Here is a 17391-nt window from a genome sequence, read left to right as displayed (position 1 = left end):
CTTCCGATGGGGCAGTCGATCTCTAACAGTATCCCCCGTCTAGGGCGAGCTCCGAACGCCCTTGATCGTCGGTCGGATCAGCCCGAACGACGGGATACGCTCGACTCCGTCGGCCTTCTCCTCGTCCTCGATTCGGACCCCTACGTGCTGCCTTATCGCCCTGCGTTCGGCTCGTGAGGGGTAGGTGTCCGATTCTCTAGACCGAGGGTCCTCCTCGCTTCGCCGTTATCTCGGACATCGTTCAAACCCATCGCCGACCCCTGTATCGTCGGGGACGACAGTGGCTACCTGGTCGTACCGTTTCACGGAGTAGTTGTAACCCTTCTCGGATGTATCCGATGTCGCTTCGCCCAACCGAGGTTCTGTCTCAGTTAACCCTCGGTGGTTCTGTCGGGGAACCTCCCCCTACCTTTGCAAACTGCGTTTCATCGCCAAATTCGGTCTTGGCCGGCGCCCGAGCCCGGCTAGGGTCGCCTTTTCTCACACCTTAACGACCCTGCGGCGTTAGGCGGCTGTTCTTTCCTGTTCTATGACGTTTGTCGTCTTGTTCCTGGATGGAATATCCACTGATCGGTTCCAATGAAACGTCCTTTGGCAGCGGAGTCTAATTGTAGAGCATATCCACTCCTTTCGCGACGCGCGAACTTTATTCCTCGGCTCCGCGAGTTGTACGACGCTGTCGCTGTAAACAAAGGTCCTCTCCTTGTTCCGCCTTCACATCAGGCCCTCTCCGTTTCCCGCCTGGACTCTGTTTTTTCATCGTCCCCCAGCCAAAGGGCTCGAGGGCCGTGGGGTATAAGGTCGGGCACCCCCCTCGACGATATCCCCTTTTCCCCCCGTCTCTCAATTCTCTCTCTTTCTCTCTTCACCAAAACACCGACGGACTTCTCCATCTCCGAGATGTCTACTTACCACGGTACTCCGAGCAAGAATCACGGCACCCCGAAGAGGGGTGTCAAAAGGTCCACCGCGCCTGCTGCCAGTGAGTCTCTCGCACACGTCCGACGGGCAGCTCCGACCCTGATCGCCGTTCGTAGATGTGTTCATCGACTCCGACGAGGAGGACGATGACGACGACGAGGGGTTCTCGTCCCCCCAGAAGAAGGCCCGACCCTTCAAGATCGACGACGACGACAAATGGGTCCGATACCAACCGACCGGCGCTCCGTACTGGAGCGGATGGACCCAGGCTCAGAGTACGTCCGACGTGTCTTTCGCCGGAGTTGTCCGTCTCCGCTAATTTCGGTCTTTGGTAGTTACCCAATTCAAGAGGGACGAAGCCGCTCGTCCGGAGTTTGGCGAGTCCCAATACGAGGCCGTCCTCCAGTCGATCCAAGGCGGCCTTATCCTCGACGCCAACAACACCCTCGTAAGCCACTCCCGCGATTATTACCGACGACCCTTTCCGTCGTCCGTCTCCGTCGCTGACCTCCGACGGCTCACGCCGACGCTTCTTTCCTCGCAGGCCACCGTCAAAGGGTATTGGCAACTCGCCTGTTGCGCCTGCCACGAGGAGCACGTTTCCCGCCGACTCCCCAACCAGTCGGTCATCTCCCCGGCCGAGCAGGTCGGCGCTCTCCACGGGTACCAGATCGTCGACAAGGTCGTCTACGAGGGCCTCGTCTTGTGCCGTCGAACCCCCTCCGTCCCCGGGAAAGGCTCGAAGGCCTCTACTTGCTTCCGCTGCTCGAAGTCCAAGGTCCGATGCGACAACGTCCTTCCGGTTCACCCGGCGTTCACCAACTCCGCGACCGACTTCCTGATCCGCCTTGTTCTCGGCGCGAACTACATGGCCAACGACAACTTGCCCTTCGCCCTTCATAACTCCACCCGGGAGGATATGGTCGGGATCGTCCAAAGGGTGAGTTTTCTGGCGGTGTCCCTCGCTTTACTCCGTCGCTGATCTCCGTCGGACCTTTAGTTGCGATGGATCCGAAAGGTCACCGCCAAGGAACTCGAAGCCGTCTCCCTTGCTCCGCCGACCAACATTCTCCAGTTCATCCCGTTCAGGCAAGCGAGTAAGTACCCATTCTCTCTTACCCATATCCCTTACTCGTCCGATCCTCATCCTCGTCTATTCCCTCGTCAGTCATCACCCACCATGAGGTCCCCGAACAGGAGACCGCCGTCGAGCAGGGGAGCGCCGCCGGCGGGGGCGAGGAGACCTTCGACGCCGAGTAGGCACCGTACCACCACCGCCAGGATCCGATGACAAGGCCCATATCGATAAACAGAATTGTTTCTGTTGTCAACGAGGCAGGGGAGGATTCACCGTTGGTAAACACCGGCGGCTAGCACCGGTGGTAGGTACGAGCGGGATTGGGCCCCCCGCTATACAAATAGGGCTCCTTCTTGTATCTTTCTTGTCGTCGGGGTCTTTTATCGATGCGTGCCCCGCGCTCTTCTTCTCGTTCGTTTCGTTTCGTAAAAGTTCGTAAAAGTTCAGACTCGTAACTCGTCGTATCACTCGCTCGTAAGGATCGCATGGGCATGGTCATCGGAGCTAACGCGATTACATGTTCCAAACACCTTCGGTTTCCTCCTCCTCGTGTCCCTCGGCCTCCAACACGGCCGCCGCAACGTGAACGTCGCTACGATACCCGTTCTGAGGCGGTCGGCGGGCCCGCCGGGGTTGGGTGCATTCCCGCGCCCGGTGACCAGCGACCCCACAGTTGTAGCACCCGTTAGGGTCTCTTGACAACCGTCCGGCGTCGACCTCCATCGGAGTTGACCCACCGGGGTTGACCGCCGGGGTGTTCCCTGCTGCCGGAGCCGCCTGCACGTTCACCACAGGACCGTACGTTCGCGCGGGTGTCGGGTGCGACCTTGCCGCCGTCGTCGACGAGTGGGACCTCGAAGTGCTCACCACCTTGTGGGCGTACTTGTAGCACTTCTCCTGGAACTCCTCCACTCCGACGTGCTTCCCCACATCCATCTCCGTGATGGCGCTCTTCCACGCGGCCGACAGGTTTGCCTGGAAGATCATCCGTTTGGAATACCTATCCATGTCGGGCAACCTGGCTGCCAGCGCATTAAATTTGTTCATGTAGTCGTCGAACGACGAGTTCCCTTGGCGGAGGTGTACCAAGTCTTCTTCCGTCTCCAACCTCCGATTCCCCAGCCCGTAGAAGTGCAGGAGTTCTTCGGTGAACTCCTCCCAGGTCGACACCTTCCCTTCGGCGCCGATGTACTTCTTCGACCATTGCCTGGCCGACCCCTCAAGGTATCCTATTGCGAATAGGATCTTGGTGCGTTCCGTGGGGAACTCCTCCGGTCGGAGTCCTTGGTAGATGACGCACGTCTCCACAAAGTCCTCCGCTTCTTCCCTCTTCGACCCATCGAAACGCTTAGGCTCTGCGGCCTTGGTCTTCGGGGGTCGGGGCCGGTAATCTCCGGCGGGCACCTCCGCTACGTACGGAGCTGGGGGGGGAGTCGACTGCTCCCTCATCGAGTCCCTGAACTGACGCATCATCTCCTGCATCTGTCGTTCGGAGGCCTGTCGTTGGGCCTCCATCATCCGCTCCATCGCCTCTGCCCAGGCGGGTCTGTCGGAGTCCCTCGACGACTCCTCTCGGAGGTTACCGGCGCCTGCGGCCGGATCCTCGACTCGTTGGGCCCGGTGACTATCGGACTGGAGCTGGCCCGTCACCGTCGACCTCCACTGGTACAGCCCGGGTCCAACGACCAGATGGTCTCCGTTGGCATCCCAAACGGGCTCGACGCCCGGAGGCGCCTCTCGTTCCACTCCTTCCTGGTTGTAAACCACGAACATTTCGTACAAGTCGGGGTAAAGCTGTTGATCCGTTATTCTGTTAAGGGTGAGCCCTGCTATGCCCTTAGTCGCTCCTCTACGCGGGACTTGTACTAGGTTCTAAGCCTACGGATTGTATGACGGATGGAGAACTATCTAATACAATGGTATGGATAGGTCTCCATCGAAGTTCGCCGTCTATATACTCCGGTATGTTATTGTCGGAGCGACGCGACCAGCCATCCCGGCGGTCAGCCCCGTCGATCACGTCCGTCGATCGCGCCCGTAGAACATGCCCGAACCGTTCTCCCTGATAACTTCCGATGGGCAGTCGATCTCTAACATGGAGGTCGACCTGGAGGATTGTGCCGGAAGAAGGTTGTGTCGGAGACCGATTGATATCCTCTGCGACAGTCACTACACTTCGGACAAAAGCACGATCTCTGCGAATAACAACAGCGAACGCCATCAGCGGACTGTATCGATAACCTGTTGCAGCAGCGAATGCTCACCTGCGGACGAGGGTTGCGTTTGCGAGGAGCTTGAGGCATTTCGTCTGCAGGCTCAGGGCGATCTCGTTGCACTGCGGGCTGCTGGACTTCAACCAAACTCAGGGCGGCCAAGGTGACATCGAGCTGTCGGGGTTCCAGACGGTCCAGGCGAGGCCCTGTCGAGCATCAAGCAGCTAGGACCTCTGTATGTCGTTCTATTCGTCAAGGTTGAGTCGCAGTACATGGCCTCAGGCTCTAACATAGGATCAATCGAGGTCATGAGCCACGAGCAGGGCCATCATAACAAAGGTCAAAGGTCAGAGTGCAGAAGGGGACGTCCCGAACGGGCAACACGCATTTGCTCATATCAAGGCGGTTATACAAGGTCGATATTGGCAGTTCGCCGATTGCTTCCGCGATATTCGATGGTGATATACGTTCAGGTAATATCCAACCAATATCGACCGTGTATCATATCTCCGAAGAAATATCAACCCTGTATCAGCCGTGTATCGGGTACCCCGGATGATACGCGTATGATATAAGGTCGATACAAGTTGTATCATGCCTATATTACACGGTCAATATTGGCATACGTCCCGGAGTGCTACAGGCTCATGTTCAGTTCGGTCCTCATGTCATTCACGGAGTTGATCCCGTCGAACAGCTGAGGACGCACAAGCAAGCTGGTACTGTCTCTCCTATGGACTTGGTCCTGCACAATTCGCTGGTTGGGCAATCGTTTCCATACGAACATGGCGAGGACGAGAAGGAAGATCCTAGAAGATGGAGCTGTGTATTGCCAAACCGCTGAGGAGCCGGAAATGTGTACAAGGCCGCCTCCAGGCCCGCATGCGCTTATCGGGCAATGGAGTTTGGTGGTGTCGTTCATTATTGTCAAGGCCTGCATTTGTAATTTGAGCGGCTTCTGCTGGTGAAACTTGGCTGCGCCAGAACAGAGTCAAGTTCATTGTCAAGAGGGTAGACTTGAACCGGATTGATGTTGGTTCTGAGCCATCGCATCCAGCATGTGACCAACGGGGTATCGTCACCATCAGAGCCGTAACGCAAGGCATTGTCAGCGGCGGACGAAGAGCGCTGTGGGAGTCGAAACGTCGTCCTTCGTTCATCTTCACTGATTTCAGCGGTTCGCAATTGATCGAATAGCCTGTGATCTGCATGGCTTAATCGAGACTGTACTAGAATCAAGGTCAATCACACCCTCAGGTAATGAAATAACGAAAGAGCTTCTTAATGACTGCTTCGACGGTTCATCCGAAGGCCACACAACGAACTATCAGAACGGCGCCGACCAAACAGGGCCCGACTCAATATGGATGATTCGGACGTTCGACCATCGAAATGGGTGAGGATTGGCATAATCACGCATTCAACGTCGGATACAAACGAAGCACCCGAAACATCATACGAGACCGGCTCAGATCGTCAGAGTTGCTTAGAGCAAGGGGTTCTTCTGACCCTCGGCGAAGGTGTAAGTCAACTGTGGAGGGCGCGAAAAGGTCATGTCAGCGAATATCCTCTCGACTCGATTGCGTCTGCAAAGCTCTCGACTTACACCACACTTTCCACAGCTCTGCCTGTCCTTGTGCCAAGCCATGAAGACACCGGCACCACAGGTGGGCTGGGGGCACTCCCTTCGGAGACGCTTGATGCCGCCCTCAGAGTCGACCTTGTAGTACTTGAGGATGGCCATCTTGACCTTCTTCCTCTTGTGCTTGATCTTCTTGGGGGTGGTGTAGTTCTTCTTCTTCCTCTTCTTGGCACCTCCTCGGAGACGCAAGACGAGGTGGAGGGTGGACTCCTTCTGGATGTCTGTTACGTGGGCGGGACGAGGGCGACTGATGAGTAAGGATACAGAAGCGAGCGCGACGACAGGGAGATAGGTGCTTACTGTAGTCCGAAAGGGTCCTGCCGTCCTCCAACTGCTTACCAGCGAAGATCAATCGCTGCTGGTCACTATAGTCGTGTAAGTCGAGAATAACCGTAGGTGAGTCCAATGGTCTTCGAGAGCAAGAAGCCTCGACCCCGATGATGCTCACGGGGGGATACCCTCCTTGTCCTGGATCTTGGACTTGACATTGTCGATGGTGTCCGAAGACTCAACCTCGAGGGTGATGGTCTTACCCGTGAGGCTATTGATACAAAAAAGACAGAACACGATCAGCTTCAAGTCCGAGTTTGAGCGAAGCGTAGCCACCCTCGAACCGACTCACGTCTTGACGAAAATCTGCATCTTCAGAGAGGTCTGTTCTATCCAAATATGGAGTCCTGGAGAAAGCGACGGGAACGCATATCAATTCCATGCTCGAGCATACGGCGAAGGTAACGTGTAGACTCACCTTGAAGCAAACGCTGAAGAACTTCTTTCTCTGATCGTGCACGGTAATGTCGACGTCGAAGGGAATGAATATATCAGCAGAGGTGGGGGTGGTGAGGTGGTGGGTGGGGTAAGCGAGAGGGAGAGGGCGACGCGCGCAGAAGGGGGCGTGCATGGAAAAGTTTATCCCCGAATTTCGAACGCGTGGGAAAGCGAGGAAGGTCGCGGGAGCGAAATATATCCGCTTTGGGTTTCAGCAACTTATTCGACCTTGTTTCGAAGGCAGTGCACCCGAAAAAGGAAGAGTAGACATCGCTCGATGTCCTCATCCCGGAAGACCAAACCGTTTCATTGAATACTTCTGTCGTCGTCGTATCACTTTTCGACGAAACATGATCCGGTATGGGACTCCATCTCGGTGAGACGCTGTTGATTCCTCCTTTTGCAAGCCAGACAGTACGGAGTGAGATCACACGAATGCGAAACGAAGCACAGAGGGAAAAGCCGATCGAAACGCTTCGAGCAAACGGATCAAGCTATATTTTTGCAACATCAGGGCAAGGCATTTCCCCCCTAATTATGCTGACCAGATGGCGAAACTAGACTTGAAACGCGTGCAAGAGGACGTTGTTTCAAAGGGACCGGGATGCGTACACGGTCGGAGTCGCTCAAAGTCCTGTTCATAGGTTCGAAGGACTATGTATAGGGTCAAAGGACTGTATCAATTTCACATACAAGGGTAGGAGCGCTTACCTTCCTTTATCCACTCGACCCGCATTCTCCCAAAGGAGCCTCTATGGCAGCCCTTTGTAGTCGTACTTCTCGATGAGCGAAGTCGCCAGCATATAAAGCAGATCGTTGTCAATAATCGTCGTCGATTCGATCCATCATATCTACGGCTCGATCGCACTCGTCACCCAAGCAATCCGACATGCACGCCTCCGCACTGTTCTCCGCTCTACTGGTACTCGCCTCGACCCGGGTCGCCGCCGTACAAAGAGGTCCTCCTTATGACAATTGTCCTAACGCCAGACAAAACCCCACTGGCAAGGGTTACGCAATGTTCTCGCACGCCGCGGCTCACTTCCAAGGGGACGACTGGACCAACGTATGGGCGGATATTGCAGAAACAGGCGTCAAGAACACCTTCTTTGAGTGTACGGACCAGTGCTGGAGGGACGGGCCGAGTGAGGCTAGTCGGTACTATGTACGAACGAACCATATGCTTATGATCGCCCCGCCTTTCTCTCCAGAGTGCAAGGGTGTCAATTGGTTTCCAGCGAGGGACAAGAATTGTATCCGATGGAAGAATGGCGGTTTCGACGATGTCGTCGGTGGCAGCGAGGATATCCAGTCCGCCATCAAAGGTCCCGACGGGGCAGGCAACCCGTGCGCGGCGGTCGCGCCTAAATACTATCCCTGTAAGCCGGGATTTGTATAGCAGCAAAGACATTTCATCAATCCACATGGCTGATCACCTCCCGCTACCGACTATAGCACGCCCCAACATCAAATGCTGCAATATCTGGATGTAGCGCGGTTCGGTGGTTGGGTACTTTGGGACGCAAACTTTGTACCGTAGTGGCCTCTGTCTATCCCATAATTTAAGATACGGGCAATCGATTCGATGCCGTGGTAGTGGAACCTGAAGCAACGTCAAACAGAGGTCAACGGTTGTGACTTCGATCATGCCTCTAATTCTCTAATCGATGTCTCAGCTTCAGGATCGGACACGGCAATCGCGAGCAACAGCTTAGAATCCTTTGCACCCGACTCGCCTCGTTTAGGAAACGGGTCACAACTCCCTTCACACTAGCAACATCCCAACGGATCGCTAGACTACATTGATTGGCGGGATCTGGACAGCTTGAATGTGGTCTAAGTAGGCTGGCCTAGTATTGGCAGTACCATTCGGCAGGCCACCGCTGTCTTCGCTACTGCTCCCCGACAGGAGCAGACGGGAGTAAAGCAAGTTTTAGGAGCAAGGGCATCAGCGCTTTCGGCGGATTTGTAGTTCTGCCTAGGCGTACCGGCGCTCATCGGTCATCTATAGGGTCAGCCATATCTGCGTCCGCGTACGAGTCCGGTTGAAGAGAACATCTTTTTTTTTCGCCTTGCGTGTCACAACAGTCAATTCCATGTGACTTCATCAGCGGTATAATCTATGTCTTCCGATTTCCCCCGAGTCTCAAATCAACTCGAACACCCTGATTTAGTGCGATCTGGATAACGAGACCATGACGATTCGAGCGATCGATGAGGCTTGGTCCTACACGCAGATCGGCACCACCTACGAGCGTCGCTGATCTTCTCTTTGTTCTATTTCATCAACTTCCGCCATCGACGGTGAATCAAGCGGCCGACCAGCAACCGGTTTCGGGTGACCAGGAAATACCAGCAATACGGGGACAAAGAGCCCAACGGGAACCTTCCCGGGATAACGACCGTGTGAGCGGAGAGCCATGCCGACGTCGTTGATACCGTCAACAGGTGGATTCAAGAGCAGATCCACCTTTATATTGGGTATCGACAACAAGGTTATCCAGCGAGTACCCACTTGCAGGGCGTATCGACAACAGACCCTAATGCTGTAACCATCATCAGTGATCGGCGGCGGGTCAGGGACAGCGTGTAAGTGATCTTTCCATCGGGTACAGCGAAGCACACGACTCAAAGGGTTGCACAACCGTTTATCACATTGGGAATCCCTCGCCAATTACGGTCAGGCGGGTTTATTCACGTCGAATTGGCTTGATGTGATCGAATGGGATCCACAAAAAGGTACAGACATTCTTTAGCAATAGCTGCGGGCAAGCCATATAGCTTGCCTGAACCTGGCAGAGCTCGTTAATCTCCATGCGTCCATCAGTTTCAACTTCACTTTGGCGCGCAAGCAGGATGAAACCTTCGCTATCTCACTTTCATAGTTGACTACTCCATCACCTGCAGTCTCCCTTGCTTTGAAGATCCTGTAAGGATCCCTATCAAAGTTAAGGAAGCTGAGCGACCTGGATCGCCGGTTTCCAACCTCGGCCTTGTGCCATCTCTTCTTCCACTTCTGCCGCGGATGGGAAGGAGGAAGCTCAGAATGTACATGGTCGTGGAGGATGCATGGAATAGTATTGCGAGTTCTGCAATGATACGGGGTGGCGCAACCCGAATACAATGCTTCTTAACCATTATACCTAGAATAATCTAGTTGACAGTACACAGGCAACTGAACATATATCAGTAGAAGTCGTAGTCCAAGGGAGACGCTGGTTTGAGACTTCTGTGGCACCTACACCCGATGTTGATATCGTATGAGCCTTTAGTGAATAACTTCAACGTTTGCAGCGAGCTTAACGAGGATGGATCTCTAAGCCTACCTTGCAGACGTGGAGGGTATCATGCCGATATCAACCGGTAAAGCTGCGGAAGACGCAAGACGTGGAGAGACAGAACGGCCACGATGACAAGCTGGGGTCGCAGAACGATCACGCCGGTGCCTAGGCGGGGTCAGAGAACGAGAACAACCGTGACCGGGCGGGGTGGGCGAACAAGGACTTGATACACCGCTAGCTTCAGTTGCTACGGAGAATCCGATGCAAGCCCGCTACGATCATTTAATCTCAACTGGATACAACAGACAGGCTTCGAGACGGCAGCCCGCGCCGACTCGAAGCGGTCTGCGAGGGAGTCAAATGCCTCGGAGGCGAGGCAGACGAAAGTGTTCCGATCATGGTCTGGCAGGAAGGAAGTGATTTCAGTCAGCATAAATACGACGGAACGATATACAGGCGACCAAGATATCAAGTATGCATGCATGTTTGACAAGGTGAAACTCGAGGATGTCGGTTGTTGTCTTTGTCGCCGAAGTCGGTCGAACCGTTTTTGCTTCCGGCGAGACCTAGCTTGCACAGGAGTTCACGCGTGGACCGTTTTACCCCCGTTGAGAGGAGTTCTAAACGGGCTAGTTTAGACGCGCCATTTGTTAGGGGACAAATCTCTAAACGGGGGGGTACACGCGGTCACTTTAACCCCCGTTTGATGCCAGTTTATGTCGCTTTGTAGACCGGTCTCAACCGCACTCTAAACGGGCTTCGAACACGGTCTTATTGTTCTCGATTATTTGTATCCGCACCCCCGTACGCGTCGCCCCTCCCCCCTCATACTCGACCGAGAAGCTCGAATCGACTTACAACTTACTACATACTACTCGAAATCGTTATTTGTCTATAAAACATCAAACAAAGTCTTTACGAACCTCTTACTAGCCCATACGAACCCCCTTACGACCCCCTTAACGTTACTATCTTTTTTTACGACCTCTCAAGATGCCTGCCGCCGTAAGTTCTCGATGTTGTTGTTTTGGGCTTCTCGGAAGGTGTTATCGAGCCTGAACAATCCCCGTTTGATGTTTGTTTCTGTCTATAGCCTAAGACTACCATCAAGGACCTCGTGAGCCTATGAGATCGTTCTGTTTGACTGCTTACTGATCGTGATCCACGGTCACACCCATCTTGACAGTTTAACACCCGTTCCACCCCCTACGAGAAGCCTGCCGACCTCGCCGCCGCCAAGACCCGGTTCGACAAGAGCCTAAGGTCCGTCAACAAGTTGGTCGAGAAGGTGTCTGATGCGGTCGGTTTGATGGCCGAAGGGAGGGAGGTTGAGAAGTTGCAGACGAAGGAGTTGGTGTCGACGTTGAAGCAGACGCTTCCTGTTCTCGGAGTCGTTGCGGCTGGGTTGGGGGAGATTCAGGGGACTTTGGTGGGCGTTCAGGCCCTGTTTGGTGAGCTCGACGAGCGCTACGAGGAGATCGAGAGGCTCCGCAAGCGAGTCGACGACTGCGAGGACAAGGCGGAATCGGCCGTCGAACAGGCCTCGAAGCCACTCGTTGGGGAGATGAACGCTGCTGGTGTCCTCCAGCTTCTTTACGGCAACCCTGAGTTCGCCAAACTCGTTCGGGACATCACCGGCAGCGCCCGCGCCTCGACCCCGACCAACGCCCAATCGGGGCCCGTTGGTGCTTCGTCGTCGTCGTCGCCGAAGAAGAAGGAGAAGGCCGGGAGGAACAAGGTTCTGGAAGTAAGCCTATTCTTGCTTGTGATGCATACGTTTAGACCCCGTTTAACCCTCGTTTTGCAGGCACACGCTCACCACACGGTGAAGCTTCTCGTCGGGATGAAGACGAAGTTAACCGGCACCCACCCGGAGTGGAAAAACGACGGTTTAGACCCCGCTGTCTTCCCCGTTCCTCGCGGCGACGGTCGACAGACCGTCAAGATCACTCGACCGGAAGGGAAGGTGACGTTTTGGCGCCCTGACTGGAAGAACGTGAAGAAGCCGTGAGTCCCTAAACGCACTCCAAACGGACTCAACTAACGTGTATCAAAACAGGGAATGGGCACCCTTCATCGACGCCTGCGTGGCCAACGTCAAGAACGATTGGGAGGAGTTCAACGGGGATCAACCGGTCCCTGGACGGGATACGATAGTCACCGCTATCTATAAGTACGCGGAGACGATTCGGACCAAGGCCGGTCGAGCCCCCCAGGACTCTGCGGCCGGTGGAGAGTCGAGGGTGACGTGGTCGGACCGTCAATCGTTGAAAGTCAGTCCCGTTTAACCCCTGTTTGATGCCCGTTTCTGTTTTCTAAGATCCTTCTTCATCTCCGTATAGACCTGCGCCGACCGAGAGAAGATGTGGGGGAAATCGATCCTCCATGACTGTCAAAAAAGGGCCGTTTATAGGTACTTAAGGCAGAGGTGCTTCGCACCGTCGTTCTACAAGGCCGACGAGCCAGGGCTCGACGCGAGGTACCCCGGGGTTCCCGACATGGAACGGCCCGCAAACGGGGATCAAGAGGCCGAGGATATCGGGGTCGACGCGTGGCAAACGTACCGGCGGATCGTACTCGGTAAGGAGAAGGCCGAGAAGGCTTGGGAGGTCGTTTGGCCGAGTTGGATGTCCGACGAGGTATGTTCCAGCCTGTTCAGACCCCGTTAAGATACCGATTGTGTTTGAGTACTTACTCGATAACATTATCTCTTCCTCTTCCTCTCGTTCGATACTCTGCCTCGTCAACCCCCATCAAACACACCATCAACTACCTGCATCAGGCTATCAAAGCGGCCAGTGTGATCGACCGGGAGTTCGCAGTGACTCAAGAGGGGAAGCAAGCGACCTGGCGCAACCGTTGGTGTGGTCCCCGACGCTTCTGGCCCATAACGGACCTCAAACGGGACGACTTGGCGCCCCCTTCGGCCAACGACTCAAACGTCCCCAACGAGAGCGACCCGAGGCTGTGGGTGATTTACCGGTCGATGATTCGCCAGGACGTTCGGACGAAGATCCAGACCCAGAAGCCCGAACTTTGGGCCCGTATATACCCCGATCCGATACCGTCTGCGAACGACGCCGCGATGAAGAGTCTCGACGAGTGGCTCGAGGAGGGCGCGAACGTCGCCATTCGGGACACGATCGGGGTCTATCAGAGCCCGGTTGGGGCCACTTTAAACTCGTTCGAGCTCAAGGCCGCCGCCATCCAATTCTACAAGGAGGATACCGGCGTCACCTGCACTTGAGGTTCGTGCGAGCAGTGGGGTCTGAACTGACACTAAACGGGCCGAGTCAGCGGCGATACGACGACGTGTTTTTTCTTGTGTTCGACTTACGTTACGGCCTTTTTTCACGACCAAGTAAGTATACGACGTCTTTTCTCACGACGATATGGGGGCCAACGCAGGCAATAGAGGCGGGTTTAGAGCCCGTTTTATAATGTTAACTTACAAGGTGCTGTGTCTTTTTACGAGTTCTTTACGACATGTATCAATATCTGTTTGTAGCATATATAGAAGTCTTTGGGGTCCGATTAATGAGCGTTCGATGTCCGTTCAGACGTTTTGAGCGCTCACCTGAGAAGCGATCACTTATCTGCTATAAGATACTAAGCTCGTAAGCGATTCCGAATCGATTTATCATGATTAACTAGAAGGCCTCAAACGGTACCCAAACGAACAACAAGACGGCCTGTTTGATGAGAAAGTCTTTTCACTGGCTCGATCAAGTCGGATCAAGTCAGACCCTAGTGCAAGGAATACTAGCCCATACTAAACGGGGGTCATTCAGGGTTGGATTGGCCCGCATCGATCGCAAGGTGACGGGTCTCAAGGCAGTGAGAGTGTGTGTGTTCAGTTCCCAACAACAAGGCTCCTCTTCGAACTGGTTGGGTTCCCACATTTGTACACCCAGATTGGGGCTACATAAGAGGGTGGTTAACACGAAGCTGTGAGAGTGATTGGTCGATTGATACTGACTGATCTGAGTAGACGTGCTCGGTCTCTCCCCTGTAAGCAATGCTTCTACGGCCTAGAAGCAGTACAAACTCCCGCGATTGACCCCCGTTTGTGGCAGCCTTCACCGTAAGGATGTTATCCAGCAATATCAAGGATGGCGAGTCATAGGTACAGTAAAGTACGTTGCGAGAGGGCTGATAAATGGCCATTCGATCCCTGAACGACTCCAAGTTGGCAATTGTAGGATCAGCCTTCAAATTCCACGTATTGAAGCCTTTGTAATGGGTGTCCAATCGGGCATGTTTCTTGACCATTCGTTGGATGAAATAGGTGTTGTCCAAGTCTTCCCCTTGAGGTACTTCAGCCCCTCGTTCACGGAAGGCGTAAGTAACATTCCCGTCATTTTGTTCACTGTTCATGAGAGTTTGGAGTACGATAGGACGCAGGTTGGGTTCAAGATAGGACAGCGGTGCTGGAGTAACCTTCAGTGGACCAAGAAGTCGGCCGTTCAGGGACCGATAAACGCCAGCTTCTACTTGGGCTGCGTCGGCTTGCATCTCGGCATAGAGCTCTGAAGCAGATGACCCACGAGCCTGGTCGTTCTTTAGGAAACCTGACTGGAACGAGGCCAGTTTGAGTACCGCTTCTTGATCTTCTGGATGTTCTGTGTAGCGTGACAGGACTGATTGTATGAGACCGGCTGTACTGGCCTTTAAACGGGCATTGATTGCAGTAATTTCGAGGGTCTTTTTGTTGGTGTTGCCATTCTTGATGCACTTGCCGCATCGCTCGCCACACATACACCAGTGCGAGTAGATAGGCCCATGCGCCCTGATGTCGTCTATAATGTGTATTAACTGGTGTAGGTTACGGGTGGCTCTAAGGCCCGGTCGGATCTTAAGGGCCAGAGGTACCAAGCGCTTGATCAACTTCTCCGCTTCTTGCAGCTGTATCTCACTGATTTCGGGCCTGATTAAGACCAGATTGATGCCCGATAGTAGAAGCAGCATCTCGACCTCTTCTGGGGTGATCCGAGTATTTGACTTTCCCCTATTGGTGGTGTTTCGGGCCTCGTTCGAGCGGGATAAGAGGGCAATTTCGGGGAGAATCAATGGGACATAAAACTCCATGAAGCACCGCCACTGAACGGCCGACATTGACCCCCCTTTGAGGTCCGAAAATGTCGATGGCAGACGTGGGAAGACAGATCGATTGCTAGGCGTAATCACCTGTGCAGATGTATTGAAACTCAGCATAAACGCACATTAAACGGTCCTTTAAAGCTCCACTCACAGTGCCGATTGTATCTTTGATCAAAGACAACTGATGGGCTGTCAGAGTCAATGGTTTATCACCGACTCGATCATCCAGTCGTAGGGTAGCAACGCGGGGGGGACGGGGCCCAAACAGGCCTTGCGAACCACGTGTAGAGCCCTCTCCATTTGACTCCACATCATCAGTCTCAGTTTCCGATGCCGATCGATTTCCAGACTCAACCGGGCCTTTGTCGGTCTTGTATTCGCCCTGAACAACGCATGATCGCCAAAGAGTCTTGTTCACGCCCAAGAGGATGTTGTGCATGGCATCGAAAACGCCAGCAACTGCAGTCGCCACGTAGGGGAGCAGATACAGGGCGCTCAAGTGGCCCGGTGAAGGCCTGTTTTGAGGTAGATTGGCTACACGTTGTGCAGCTAGCCTGCTGAAAGGCATGGGGCGATGAGCGGGGGGTATTCGGGCCCCTAACTCGCGCGGTTGAGACCTGTGTGTTTCCCGACCTGCGTCAAACAAGATTTGAAGATTTCTTTGGCGTTCTTCGTGCTCTAAACGGGCCTCTTCGACCGCCGCTGCGACTCGGGTTTCACTCTCTAGAAAATCACGAGCCTGTTTGACCGAATCTCTAGGCTCCCCAACTGGAACAGCCGTCAGCGATACATGTGAAACTGGAACGAGGATCAAACGCACCTTGATTGGCCGCAAAACCATCCTCAGTAAGGGTGCATCGCGTACAAATGTGATCCTTCGACATCTGTCCGGTAAACCCAGCGAGCGACGTGAAGGCTGGCCTATCACAACTGATTGTGGCCAGATAAATGCGACATAAGACCCCGTCTGGGTGCTTTGGCGTCCTGATCAAAACTGGCTTTTCCCAAGTCCGACGAAGTTGCATGATGATCGGAAGCATGAATTGCCAAAGGGTCATTTTACTGGGTTCTTTCGGGCCTGTTAAGAGTACGTTTAAACCCAATGTACACGAATCGCTAGCGATCAACAAAGCTTACCTGGAGTCAAACCGCAACACATAACCATGGCCTGAAGCCCCCTCATTGACTGCGGAAGATTGCCCATTTGGAGTAGGATTGGGCCGACAGAATATCCAGGTCCATGCGATGACGAGTTGATGTTGAGCCAGTCGAGAGACAGATTCACAAATATCTCTTTTACCCCTTCAAACGGGCCCTGATCCACCCTGTTCCCGTCAGGATCGAGCAGTGAATGTAAATATGAGCCATCCGTCTGGTCCCGGTAGATTTTCAGGTCGGGGTAATCATGTTTAGCCAGTTGGGTGTCGACCTCGTGCCTTTCACGCCAGTTAAAGGCCAGTTCTTCTACCCCTGGGTATGCTAGCAGTCTCTCAATCTCGCTGGTGAGGGGAAGTGTCGGAAATACTGCAGGGGTAGATGGTCCTCTAGTTGAGCCCGGTTGGGCCCAGTCTAGGCCGCACTTCGGGCACTTCTCTACCCCCTGCAAAGCCCCAGCGGCAGTCGACATCGTGGTAATTTCATACAGCACTGCTTGACAGTCCTTGTTTGGGCAAACAGGATGGGCGATTGTAGACAGATCGATGCCCATTCGCTTGCGGACTGTTTTGAGAGTTTGTGCGGGCGAGTCGTCGATGATCTGCTCGTCGGTGAAGTCTCTTCGGGCCTTTAACAGTGTCATATTGGCCACACAAATCATGGCTTTGAGGGCGTATTCTGCTTTATCCCTAGGTACGCCGACAGCCTCCAGCGTAAGCGATACCGTGTAGATGAACCTTTCGACAAAAGGCAAATCGGCCGTTTGTTGGTCGCTAATCAGACCTGATAAAGGCTGACTAAGGGGGCTGTCTTGCAAGCACTGAGGAATATCGTTCGGCCAGATGTCGATCATGTCGTGTAGACCAGGAGCTGTGTGCAGTGCTGGGCCGGTTTGGTTCGTTCGATGGTCATTTGAGGACCGTTCCACATCAGGATTGATGTTCTCGGGGAAGTCATTGAAGGCCCGAAGATGATCACCCAGGGACATTTCTGCTGGTGCTTCAAACGGTGTATCAACACCCTCTGATTGGGGTGTAATAGGCCGCATTTCTGGCTCTTCTGGCTCAGGGGGAGCTGGAGGGGGGTGAGTCGCTGCGGCGAGTCGATCCAGATCTCTCTGCCTGGCAAATTCCCGGTTGTCAATCAGGGTCCATTCGGCCACTGAATGGGCGTAATAAGTCCGTCCTAAGATAGCGACGCCGCCCGGTCCACATTTGGTACAGTAGCACTTGC

General features: G+C 54.1%; 2 protein-coding genes across 2 annotated transcripts; one reads left to right on the top strand and one right to left on the bottom strand.

Moving 5' to 3' along the window:
• Positions 1-5538: 5538 nt before the first annotated feature.
• Positions 5539-6689, bottom strand: HD553DRAFT_318719 (putative ubiquitin/ribosomal protein S27a fusion protein). Its single transcript, XM_046180922.1, has 6 exons — positions 6603-6689; positions 6477-6531; positions 6303-6395; positions 6155-6219; positions 5819-6075; positions 5539-5743 (listed from the first exon to the last, which is right to left on the bottom strand). Exons 2-6 carry the CDS (start codon positions 6494-6496, stop codon positions 5699-5701), a joined length of 480 nt encoding a protein of 159 aa, XP_046033355.1. The 5' UTR covers positions 6497-6531; positions 6603-6689; the 3' UTR covers positions 5539-5698.
• Positions 6690-7511: 822 nt separating this feature from the next.
• On the top strand, positions 7512-9779 carry HD553DRAFT_326555 (uncharacterized protein; the record flags this gene model as incomplete). The annotated part of the gene is made up of 7 exons (XM_046181714.1): positions 7512-7969; positions 8078-8132; positions 8220-8361; positions 8532-8634; positions 8969-9028; positions 9071-9211; positions 9530-9779. The coding sequence occupies 7 exons, from the start codon at positions 7512-7514 to the stop codon at positions 9777-9779; spliced, it is 1209 nt and encodes a 402-aa protein (XP_046033354.1).
• Between the last annotated feature and the right edge of the window lie 7612 nt (positions 9780-17391).

The sequence above is a fragment of the Filobasidium floriforme genome, assembly GCF_021052385.1.
Source record: "Filobasidium floriforme strain CBS 6241 chromosome Unknown HD553scaffold_25, whole genome shotgun sequence".
In the NCBI taxonomy this organism is placed as follows: Eukaryota; Fungi; Basidiomycota; class Tremellomycetes; order Filobasidiales; family Filobasidiaceae; genus Filobasidium; species Filobasidium floriforme.
Note: the sequence above shows the minus strand (reverse complement) of the source record. Positions and strands in the feature narration are given on the sequence as shown.

Bases quoted from the DNA above. Each gene is read 5' to 3' on its own strand.
- HD553DRAFT_318719 (XM_046180922.1), bottom strand. From the start codon at position 6,496: ATGCAGATTTTCGTCAAGAC. The intron at 6,396-6,476 runs GTGAGTCGGTTC...TTGTATCAATAG, and splicing joins ATGCAGATTTTCGTCAAGAC to CCTCACGGGTAAGACCATCA. The intron at 6,220-6,302 runs GTGAGCATCATC...ACACGACTATAG, and splicing joins GACAAGGAGGGTATCCCCCC to TGACCAGCAGCGATTGATCT.